This window comes from Panthera pardus, unplaced genomic scaffold (genome assembly GCF_024362965.1).
Source record: "Panthera pardus isolate Hobbes unplaced genomic scaffold, ASM2436296v1 HiC_scaffold_20, whole genome shotgun sequence".
Lineage (NCBI taxonomy): Eukaryota > Metazoa > Chordata > Mammalia > Carnivora > Felidae > Panthera > Panthera pardus.
Window position 1 is genome coordinate 59847538 of NW_026526766.1, and position 11162 is coordinate 59858699.

At 41.2% G+C, this 11162-nt stretch overlaps 1 protein-coding gene across 2 annotated transcripts in view; it reads left to right on the forward strand.

Moving 5' to 3' along the window:
* The window catches only part of NCBP1 (nuclear cap binding protein subunit 1), a 37745-nt gene that overhangs the window by 24503 nt on the left and 2080 nt on the right, over window positions 1-11162 (forward strand). For both annotated transcript variants that reach the window (XM_019454406.2, XM_053908114.1), the window contains 7 exons: window positions 1185-1288; window positions 3280-3402; window positions 4575-4677; window positions 5474-5567; window positions 5844-5947; window positions 7989-8103; window positions 11027-11155. In XM_019454406.2, the coding sequence (XP_019309951.1) occupies window positions 1185-1288; window positions 3280-3402; window positions 4575-4677; window positions 5474-5567; window positions 5844-5947; window positions 7989-8103; window positions 11027-11155 (772 nt within the window). The remainder of the gene's footprint in view (window positions 1-1184; window positions 1289-3279; window positions 3403-4574; window positions 4678-5473; window positions 5568-5843; window positions 5948-7988; window positions 8104-11026; window positions 11156-11162) is intronic.

Below are 11162 nucleotides of genomic sequence, written 5' to 3' on the forward strand. Positions count from 1 at the left end.
CTGTTACTTTTGTCTGCCGCCACTATGATGATTGCCCAGTAATGATTCTTTTTCCAGGTTTTTGCCCACATTTGTTAGTTGGCATTCTCCTGTAAGAAAGAGCTTGTCCTTTTTTGCCCATTTATTTATTCCTGTGTTTATATATTAGTAGAGACTAATAGATTTCTATTTCATTCAGTGAGTTCCAGTCTATTACTGTCATTATTTTGATGCCCAAATTGTCCCTGATTTGTTTATTGGGGGAGCCCCTTGTGGCCCCGGTGTCCTTTTTTTTCCTCTCATAATATCTCCCTCCATTCATTAAGCATTTCCTTATTTTTTTCATAAGATGTTCCAAGCTCATGTGTTTCCTTGCCCCTCCCCTGGAATCATCTATTTATTCACAGAGCCCAAGTTTTTAATAATGGAGTATGGTATTTAGGAACCAAGATTTGGACTCTTGATGTGCTAGTTACTATTGGGATGTCATTGATTCTGGATGGACAAAGGTAGTACATGCATTTATGCGCACACACATACATACATACCTTTTTATATCCACTTAGGTGTATGTATCTCTCCAATTCCAACTCAGCTCCTCACTTTTCTCTAGCCTTCCCTTTTGCCAGGATTTTTTTTTCAAGTGTATTTATTTTAAGGAGAGTGGGAGTGGGGCAGAGAGAGAGAATCCCAAGCACGGTCTGCCCTGTCAGCACCGAGCCTGTTGTGGGGCTCTAATCCATGAACCGTGAGATCATGACCTGAGCCGAAATCAAGAGTCAGTCACTTAACCGACTGAGCCACACAGGCGCCCCTGCCATGATTCTAAACACCCTTTCAGGCAATAGGAAACTTGGCTCCCATTAGCCTTGATATATATTTATTTGCTACAGTGTAACCACTCTCCTCATCATGGAGACTAGGTCCTCTGCCCCACTTTACCCCAGTACCACTCCATATCCTTGGCCACCAGGCTTGTGGACCCACTGGCCCACCCCTCATTGCAAACCAGTAAATTTTGAAGAAAACCGGAGGTTTGTTATGCTGTCGTGACAAAAGCTTTAAGGACTTGTTTTCCCATTTGGCTTCTTGGTTGTAAGCTGAGTCCAGGGTGTTGGAGATGGGACTTTCCTGGTAAGTTGGATGTTACCATAAATAATGGAACTAACGAACAGCATTTTCTGAGGCTCTCATTTGCATTGTAGGTTGTCTTACCACCAGCGTATATTAGATATTGTTCCTCCTACCTTCTCAGCTCTGTGCCCTGCAAACCCAACCTGCATTTACAAGTATGGAGATGAAAGTAGCAGTAAGTAATAAAGTAAATCCCGTTGTCTTTGAAAAGTACTAATGCCAGTATTTCTGAAATCCATTATTTAAGGTGGAGAAAGTAAACTTTTTCTTTTCTTGGGTTTTTTTTTTTTTTTTTTTTTGTCTGTTTGAAAGGTGATCTACAGTAGTCAGTATTTTGTTTGCCCTGTCATCCTTTGGAAGATTCATGACCTACTTAGTTATTACTTGTGAACTTTTTTCTTAATATTGCTTATAATGTTATATCCATGACCTTATTTTAAATATGCTGCTAAGTACAGCAAGTTGAATTTAAAGCCCAAACTTAATAAATGTCCTGGTGGTGGAGATTATTTGACTTGGTTGTCCTGTGGTACCAGTTCAGGTGTGGGAACATAGGTGCACACGGGATACATTCCGACCAGCAAGAGGCCTGTAGAAGGAAATTCTTAAATACGGTTTTCTTACTCTTTGGTCACCTCGTGTCTGAGATTATGCTATGAATCAGAGGGCCTAGAATTTGCTGTGCTGTGTTGTGCTTAACACGTAACAAAGGTAAGGCGTCGTACCTTGGTGGTCCCTGCAGAGAGTTAGGTGTGTAGTTGCTCCACGGGAGTCTTTCCAGACGGCGCTGCACGCGGCTCCTCCACGCACCTGCCACCTCACGTTGGGAAGCAGTTCTTTGCGTCTTGGAACTCCCTCCCCTCCCTCGCCTTCTGTGCGTGCCCTGGTTCTCCACTACACCTCACGCTACACCTGTTTTCCTTGAAGTAAACTCCGTTGGTCCCAATGCTAAGTACATTTCCTACGTTATTATGTCCCTTTGTCCTCGAGACATCTCTGAGAATCAAGTGTGTTTAGTAGACCAGTTTTACGGCGAGGAAATCTCTTCAGAGAGGTGAGGCCAGAGTGAGGTCGCATCCGAGGGGCAGAGCCCAGACTCACATCCAGGCTTACCGAGCAGCCTTGCTCTTACCACTGTGCTTCCCTGAAAGAGTGAAGTGTGAGGCGGTGTGGCACTCCTCTGGGTGCTGAGTTTTGAGCTCTGCCTCAGTCTGGCTCAGAGAAGCAGAAGGCACAGTCTTTGATCTCAAGAGCTCAGACTTTTGTTGAATATGGACTTTGCTTTTTTCCTATAGAAACAACTGAACCTAACAGTTAAGGCGCTCCTAACAGTTGTTCCTGCTTTTTATCTGTCACTTCTCAGATGGACCCCTGCTCCAACCAGGCCACTTCTTTTTTATCTTTCCTGTGCTCATGGTTTTTGGTTTTGCCTTTCTATCTGGAAAGCCCTGTCTTTAATTCCTATACTCTCTCTAGGGTCCGGCAAGGCTCCTCTCCTATAAATACTGCCCTTTAGCAAGCCAGTTTTGTGTTGCTCTGGCTACTTCCTGTGTGACTATCTTGGTTCCCATGCTACAATGTAGACCCTTCAGTGACACGAGATTCTTTTTTTTTTTTTTTTTTTTTTTTTTTGTCTCCCACTTTTAGGGAAAAGCAAACAGCACCTGTGACCTGTTGTGATTGACTTCATTCATTCCAAGTGCTTAGTAACTCCTATGTCAGGATTGTCTTTTGATTTATTACCTCTTTGTCCACCTTACGTTAAAAGATTTCCAGTTGCTGTAGTGATGCCATACAGTATATATTAGCGCAAATAAGGACTCGACAGATAATAACCAACAGTAAACACATAGAGTCACAACATATGAGCATCTGGCTTCTGTAGACTCAAGTGTATGGCCTCAGCAGAAGAGAAAAGCAAAAAAAACCTATCACAAGTTGGCAACCTTCACCTGTTCAAACACAAACTTAGTCGTTACTGTCTCAGAGGAAATGAGGAGGAAGGGACATTGACCAAAATGAAATAAATACATTGAATCTCGGCTTTTCAGCTTACAAAAGCCTAGGGATTTGAGGACAAAAGACAGTTATGTAAAGTTCTCAGCTATTTATTTATAAGAACAGTCTTAAAACTTGATCCTACCCTTTTCCCCATTCTGTGCTTAGATTCTCTTCCTGGACATTCAGTTGCCCTCTGTTTAGCTGTTGCCTTTAAAAGTAAAGCAACCAATGATGAAATCTTCAGCATTCTGAAAGATGTACCAAATCCTAACCAGGATGATGATGACGGTAAGGGACCACTTCTTCAATGGAACTATCTATAGGCCAGGTTAAAGCATAAATATAAAGCATTACTGGCAGTTTGAGTTTCTCCTAAGTCTCAACGGATGCTTCTAAGCAGTAGCCTGTTCAGTGTGTCAGTTCAGTGTGCCGGCAACTTTCTTCCTTCTACAAAAGAGATCCTCATCTGCCTGTGACATAGCTTACATTCAGTATAAAAACTAACCACAAAGTTAAATATGCTGTTATCATTCATTTTTAAACATTCCCTGTTTTAACTTTAGAGAGGTTCCTGAGTGGAAGATTTGGTGAATTGTAATTGGATTTTTCACCTATTTAAGCTATTGTAACAATGATGTGTAACACCCACTGAGTATGTACTATGTAACTTCAACCAAAACCCCTAGGGTTTTTTCTGAGCAACAGTGGGAAAATAGGCAAGTAATTTATAAGTTCACCTGAATCAGTAAATGAACAAGGTAAAAAAAAAAGATGAGAGGGACTTAGAACATATTAAAAGATATCTGAAACATACGGTAACTGAAACAATGTGATATTGGCACCAAAAGAGACAAATCAGGAAAACATGAAAAGTCTACTGGGACAGACAACTGGGTAACGTTTTGGAGGAAAATTTGTTAGATCTGTACATAAGGATATGTGCATAGTAATCAAAATAAAAACATGAATGGTCCTTGGGTTATTTATTACTAGGATTTTGTTTGGATTTTTCTGAGAAATTTGTATTATGATAGAAATTGTGTTTAGATAGCATATGTCAAAATGATGGTCCTAAATTTAGACGCTGTCAGATATCTTAAGACTTAGACTTACTAGTTAAGGGTTTGCTGAATCTTTTTATTAATATGTTATCTTGCCAGCACACAGAGCGATATGAACAAGGAAGTCCACGTGTTATGTGTAAAAGAAATGGATCATATAGAAGAATTAGGGAAATAATCCCCAGAAAGTAAGAATTAAGATCATGCTTAGTTTTATATTTTGAGTATTTAAAATCAGCAGTGGTCTTTTATTGTCTATTTGTCCTCAGAGACATGACACGAATGTCTGGCTTAATGTTTGGATGTGAGTATGCCGCCCATTTAGCATTCCAGGTGAGGGAACAAAGAATTGCTATGCTCAGCATTCTTCTAGCTGTCTTACTGTGGAATATTTTTCAGATGAAGGATTCAGCTTTAACCCACTGAAAATAGAGGTCTTTGTACAGACTCTGCTACACTTGGCAGCCAAATCATTCAGCCACTCCTTCAGTGCTCTTGCAAAGTAAGTGCAACAAGAAGACACGCTCTGTTTTAAGGGTTTGGAACTTCGGTGAATACCAGGGGTATAGAAATGTGTAGCTAAAGTTGTTGGACATGAAGATCTTAATAGCATTGGCATATAATTTAATAGAGCTCTGATTTGTAGTGGCTACAACCCTATTTGGCTCCTGTCAGTCTATGTGTACATTTTTTCATATGGCCCCTCGGAGAACCTAGTGAAAAACCTGGGTCCATAGGACAGTCATATATACAGTCAAGAAGCTCCCACCGTATCTAAGCATCTTCCTAAAGGAAGGGAAGTAGAAATGAGGGCCGACTACATTTTGGGGAGCCACCCAAAGGTTAGCATCCAAAGACAGAGCTTTCTAATTCATCAGACAATCCAAAAGAAGTAAGAGCATATGTAGATACTCCTCCAGCAGAGCAAACTGGGCTCCTCTCCCCACCTTGGCTTCCAAGTATCTATGATTTGCAGGACCCCCACAGGAAGTGCAGTCAGGGTACTTCACCTGTTTGTGGAGACCATTCCTTAGCCCTCAGCTATTCTTAGATGCCCCGAAAATTGTAGTCCTCAGCTGACAGTGAATGGCATATTTGTAAATCTCTCAAGGTTGTGTGACAAATTTCATACAAACCACGAATTCCTAATCATACCTTTTGTATCCTTAATGATTAACATTGGGTTGTTTTGCATTTATGTGTTGCACTGTAAATTCAGTAACATTGAAAGGCTTTGAAAAACTTAAAATGCTTAATGAGTAAGTTTATCTGTGGTATTTTTTCCCCACCGCAAAAAGGTTTCATGAAGTCTTCAAAACCCTAGCTGAGAGTGATGAAGGAAAGCTACATGTCCTACGAGTTATGTTTGAGGTCTGGAGGAACCATCCACAGGTAAAAACTATTTAATCAGACAAAGTTTTAAGTGTTGCCACTCAGTTTGTCTTTTTGCTCAATCTTTATTGGTGTTCTAGTTTTCTTACAGTAAGTACCAGAGCCAAACAGAGTGCAGAATGAATCTTAATTAAGACCTCCTGATGGTCAAATGGATCAGTTCCACAACCACTGAAAATGAATTTCACAGACCTCCTATTTTACTTTTGTAGCAGCGGGATTGTTGTGGCTTACATACAAGTGTGATTTACCCTGATGATTCTTTTCTCATTGTAGATGATTGCTGTGCTAGTAGATAAGATGATCCGTACACAAATTGTTGACTGTGCCGCAGTGGCAAATTGGATCTTCTCTTCAGAACTCTCTCGAGACTTTACTAGGTAAATGTGGATTATTTTATACAGTTTGTATTCTGTAAGAATCAGTTTATATTCAGTCTCATACATGAGCTCCAAGTTCTGATTGAAACATTGTTAATATACTGATGCTACCAGATTAGATAGAACTGGGACATGGCAGAGATTCCTGGGCAATGTAAATCCACACAGCCAGGCAGTTTGCAGTGTCTCTGAAGGACGCTGATAAAGGATACAGACTATCGGGAGAGAAGATCAGGCCATGTGCCAGGATCTGAGCCGGACGGTGGGATGTGGGGAAGAGTTCCAGCTCAGCTGGGGACCTGGAACGCACACCAGCAACTGGAAGAAACCAGTCACAGTAGATGAAGCACATGGCAGTGAGGGGTTGAGGAGAGTCTGGTGGGCACCTGAGTGCCTGTGGGGAAGGGCGGTATCTCACTTCAGTCAGAAAAAAACCTAGATTTAATCCACAAGATTTATTCTAGACCCATTTCCTATACAGGAAAGAGACTTCTCATTAAGTTTTGTTCTTACTCGCGAAGTTGAGTCCACAGGCTTCCTAACTGATCAGGAATAGCAGGAGTTGACACAACAGGAAACAAAGGAATCTTACAAGGATCTAAAAATCCATCACAGCACTTACCCTGTTCATCGTATCTGTTATTGCAGAGGACACAGGTCTAAAGTGAACTGAATCCGTAGAGTGGAAGGGTGTGATCTAAAGTTACCATATCAGCCAGACTGGCACTCGCAAATTAAGGCAAGAGACATCCTCAGATCTGTAAACTCTTCAGAAAATTGACCACCCAAATATTTGTTAACCATTATCCTGAGCGATTTACACTGCAACTCATTTAATCCTCACCCCCCACTACGGAGGGGGTTACGTTATCATTCTTAAGTACAAAATAGGAAAATGTTGCAGAGTGCTTAAGTATCTTGTCCACAGTCACTCAGCTAAGTGCAGAGTCAGAATTCAGACACAGGCATTCTTGAACCGATAAAGGGCTCAAAAGCACCCTCTGTTCTTGGACTCCAAGCTCAAGTATTTGTAACTCTGCAAAGCCTTCCGGACCACCCCTTCCAGAGTTGAAGTACTTTGCTCTTGTACCTTGTCTGCTAACATAAGACTTTGGAGTTTTATGAATTAGCTGTTTTATTATCTTCCACTGAAACTGTCATCATCCAAGGCAAGATTTATAGAGGCTATATCTTGGCATTAGGAAGAACTAATTTATAGACAGATGTAGTTAAGAAGCTACTTCAAAAAATAAACCTTTTATGCAATAAACATTTCAAAGCGCTTACAAGGTGATCCTAGTTGAGTAATTTACTGAGAAAGTAGCTGACCTATATTTATTTCATTCTTAAAAAGGCCCAGCAGTTGATAGCTAGTATGAACTAGTAAGTTTCTTAAATATTCCAAAGAATTGGCCGAATGTCTGCTAGTTAAGTAGTATAAGGCATGTGAAATGAGCCTTAGATTGGGCTTCTGTTTTGAGAAAATTCCAGTACCTGATGTTTAAATTTAGAAGAGAGAAAATAGATTTTTGTTCCTAATGTATACGTTTTTTCCTGGTGTGCCATTTCATTTCAGTGTATGTACACATACCTTCTAGCGAGTCTAGTAGAGGATGGAAATAAAAGTGATAGGACCCACTACTGCCTCAGGAAGCTCACCTGAGTCTAATGGGTAGAGATAGGTGTTTGCACAATTTATAATACAAAAAAATTGGGGTACCTGTGTGTCTTAGCTGGTTGAGCGTCCGACTCCTGATGTTGGTTCAGGTTGTGATCTCATGGTTGTGAGATTGAGCCCTGTGTCAGGCTCTGCCAGGCTGTGAGCTGGGCATGGAGCCTGCTTGGGATTCTCCCTCTCTCCCCCTCCCCCACTCACAGGCTCACTCAATCTCTTAAAAAAAAAAGTATGTGTTACTGGAGAAATAGGACTAATTCTGCCTAAAGAGTGGAATCACCTTCAAAATGAGTAGGTTATAAAAGCTGAGAGGTCTTTCTAGAAGCATGCTTTAACATACAGTAACCAAACTCTGTTACTTTTAAGATTGTTTGTTTGGGAAATCTTGCACTCCACAATTCGTAAGATGAACAAACATGTTCTGAAAATCCAGAAAGAGCTGGAAGAAGCAAAAGAAAAACTCGCAAGGCAACACAAACGGGTAAGTCTTATGTCAATTCATAGTGGTCCAAGAAAGTATACCAGAATCTCTGGAAAATCTTCAGTTCATTACCTTGATGGGAACTTATTTTTTCTGAGGCCAAATTATGCAGAACTTATGTGGAAGTGGAGGGAGAGGAAGGATCTGGGGGAGGTGTTGCTCTCCGCTCTTCTCCTGTTGGTGAGCCTGGAAGGAAGCACAAACCTTGCTTTTCTGTAGTTAGCCATCTGGATCTGCTTCATGATTGCCCTTCCCGAAAGGAAGGCAGAGAAGGAAAGAGGGCGCTTGTGTTTCCCTAAGACTTTCTGGTGCAAGAGGGGAGAGGGAGAAGCCGGTCTGTGTCTCACTTCCCTAGTCCTGTGGGGAAGGATGGGGCATTCCTTCCCAGGTTCACAGGGTACTTCTCATATTAATAAGTGGCTGCATTCCATGATTTTGCATAGTAGTACTAGTATTCTTTGTGACCGTATTCTCCAATGTTGTTGTGTATTTACCAGAGTGGGTGGGAATAAATTTAATGACATCTATGAACCTGTAGCAGGTTCAAATGCTAGTCTCCATGTAGATCTGCATATATATGTGTCTGTTTGGTATATATACTCACAAACTTAAAATACTGCAAGGTAAATGGTGTCATCCCCATTTCATACATGTCTAAATTGAGGCTCAGAGAACTTAACTTGTTCAAGGTGACATGGTTAGTAAGTGACAGAGCCTGTCAAACTCCAAGGACTTTCCCTTATGCCATACTGGTCCCTAGATGTGTGGTGTCCAATAAAGTAACTGCTAGCCACATGTAACTGTTAATTAAAACTAAATACGTTTAAAATTCAGTTCTTTAGTCACACCAGCGCCATTTCAAGTGCTCAGTGTGGCTAGTGGCTACTGTGATGGGCAGCAGAGATTTAACATCTCCCTCATCATAGAAAGGTCTACCAGGCAATAAACAGTACTCTAGAACCTAGCCTTAGTGTGGTATTAGGAGAAAACTAACTTGTGCCCAGTTGCCTAGAACATAAGGCAGACCCCTTAATAGATGCTGTTACAGAGAAAAGCAGAAGTCTATAAAAACGGGGTTCTGGTAATTTCGCTTTAAGGGTGGAAGAGGCTGTCATAGATGAGGCCTTACCGACAGGGGGGTATCTAGAAGGAAATGGGCTTTCTAGATCTGGTGATGCCTACCTTCTTGCTAAAAGGACCACGAGGACATTGGTGTGTAATATACCTGGAGTCACTTTCTGGCTTAACCACTTCCTAGCTATGTGACACTGGGAAAGTCGTCTAACCACGAAGTTGGGGTGGGGGGGGCAGTGCAGAGGGACACCTCAGTGAATGCTCGATTCTGGCTGAGCTGGGAGGGAGTTGTTAAAGCTTAACAGAGGTATGTTGAGCCCATCATTGCCAGCAGAATCTTGAACAGTCTGCTTTGAATTATTACATGTAGTCAGAGCTGTTTTTGAATTATTGCCAGGGTGAGCAGGTTCTTGAGCTGCGTGCAGGCCTGCCCAGCTTTTCTGTAGGGCCGTTAGAGGAAAGCTGCCTCTCCGTTGTCACTGCTGAAGTGTCATAGAGCCTTGTATCAGTGACTGGAAAGTACTGTCGGGTCTTTCCCTGGTCATCTACTTTGCTACTTAAATGAGCAGTAGCAGAGTTCTAAGAATATATTATCTATCCTCATTATTTGCAGGTTCTATTTTTGCAAGCTCACTTAAGATTTATTTGTAAGCTCAAAGTCAATACTCCTGGTGCTTTCCCATCATTTAGACATAGGCAGAGCATATGCATAGGCAGAAAAATTTGAGTTGCCCAGTGGGCTTGTTCCCAGATAAAGTCAAACAAGGCAATACTCTGCCTTCTTGTTTCATTTCTTATACTGTAAAAAAGCATCCTTTTCGTAATGTATTTACTGCCACGTTTGGGCTTTTGTTGGTAACTTTTACGGTTTAAAGTGGCCCTAAAGCATAAGGCTGAAATGCTGTCTAGTGTTCCTAAGTGCAAGAAGGCTGTGACATGTCTGACGGTAAAAACACATAAGTCAGTTGAGCTTCTTTTGGGCATGAACGACCATGCTCTTGGCCGTGAATTCAGTGTTCATAAATCAACAATATCATAATCCAGATAAAGGAACAGGAAATTCACCAGTATGTACGTGAGGCTGCTCCATCAAGGACCGAAGTAACCTCTGTAAGTGCTGTGGAAAAGCAGCTCAATTTATGGATTCATAAGACAAGGATAGATTTAAAAAACGTAGTAGACAGCATTCTTGCGGGGCTGAAAGCCAAAGAAATTTAGTCATGTTACTCCGGGTCAAGAAGACGTTAAATCTTTCTCAGGCAGTGTTTGAATATAAAGAACTACTGTATATAATTATTTGTAAAACACATATATTAAATAAGCTATCTTTAGACAGAAACACACATAAGGTTACATGTTGATCAGTTGACAAAAATAAACCAAAGACTCCCTAAGAACCTAACCCTGTATTTCCCTGAGCAGTGGTTCAGTACTAATTCAGGATTCACAACAAATGTATCCACATAACTATGGTAAATAACAAGAATCTACTGTACATTTTCCACGGAGCTCAAAGCTGTTTTCTTTTTGAATGGAGGAAAAATGTAACCAACACTTCCTCCCTGAATGGTCTGTCTTGTAAAAGGTATAACTCACTTCTGCTTTATAGCAAATACTCTTACTGCTGTTATCAAGACAGGTGCCACCAAGTTTCCCTGGCCTAGGTAAGTGCCCACAGGACTTTTGGGTGTATGCATGTGCATCTGGGTGGTGGAGTACTTTCATTAGAGAATACAAGTCTTCAAGTGGCACTGGACCAGACACAGTAACATCCTTTCTCTTACTTAATGGGATCTAACATACTAGAATTCTAAGAGGCATTTTCCTTTTGTTCCTGTGCATCCTGTAGCGAAGTGACGATGACGACAGAAGCAGTGACAGGAAAGATGGGGCTCTAGAGGAGCAAATAGAAAGACTGCAGGAAAAAGTGGAATCTGCTCAGAGTGAACAGAAGAATCTCTTCCTCGTTATATTTCAGGTATCTT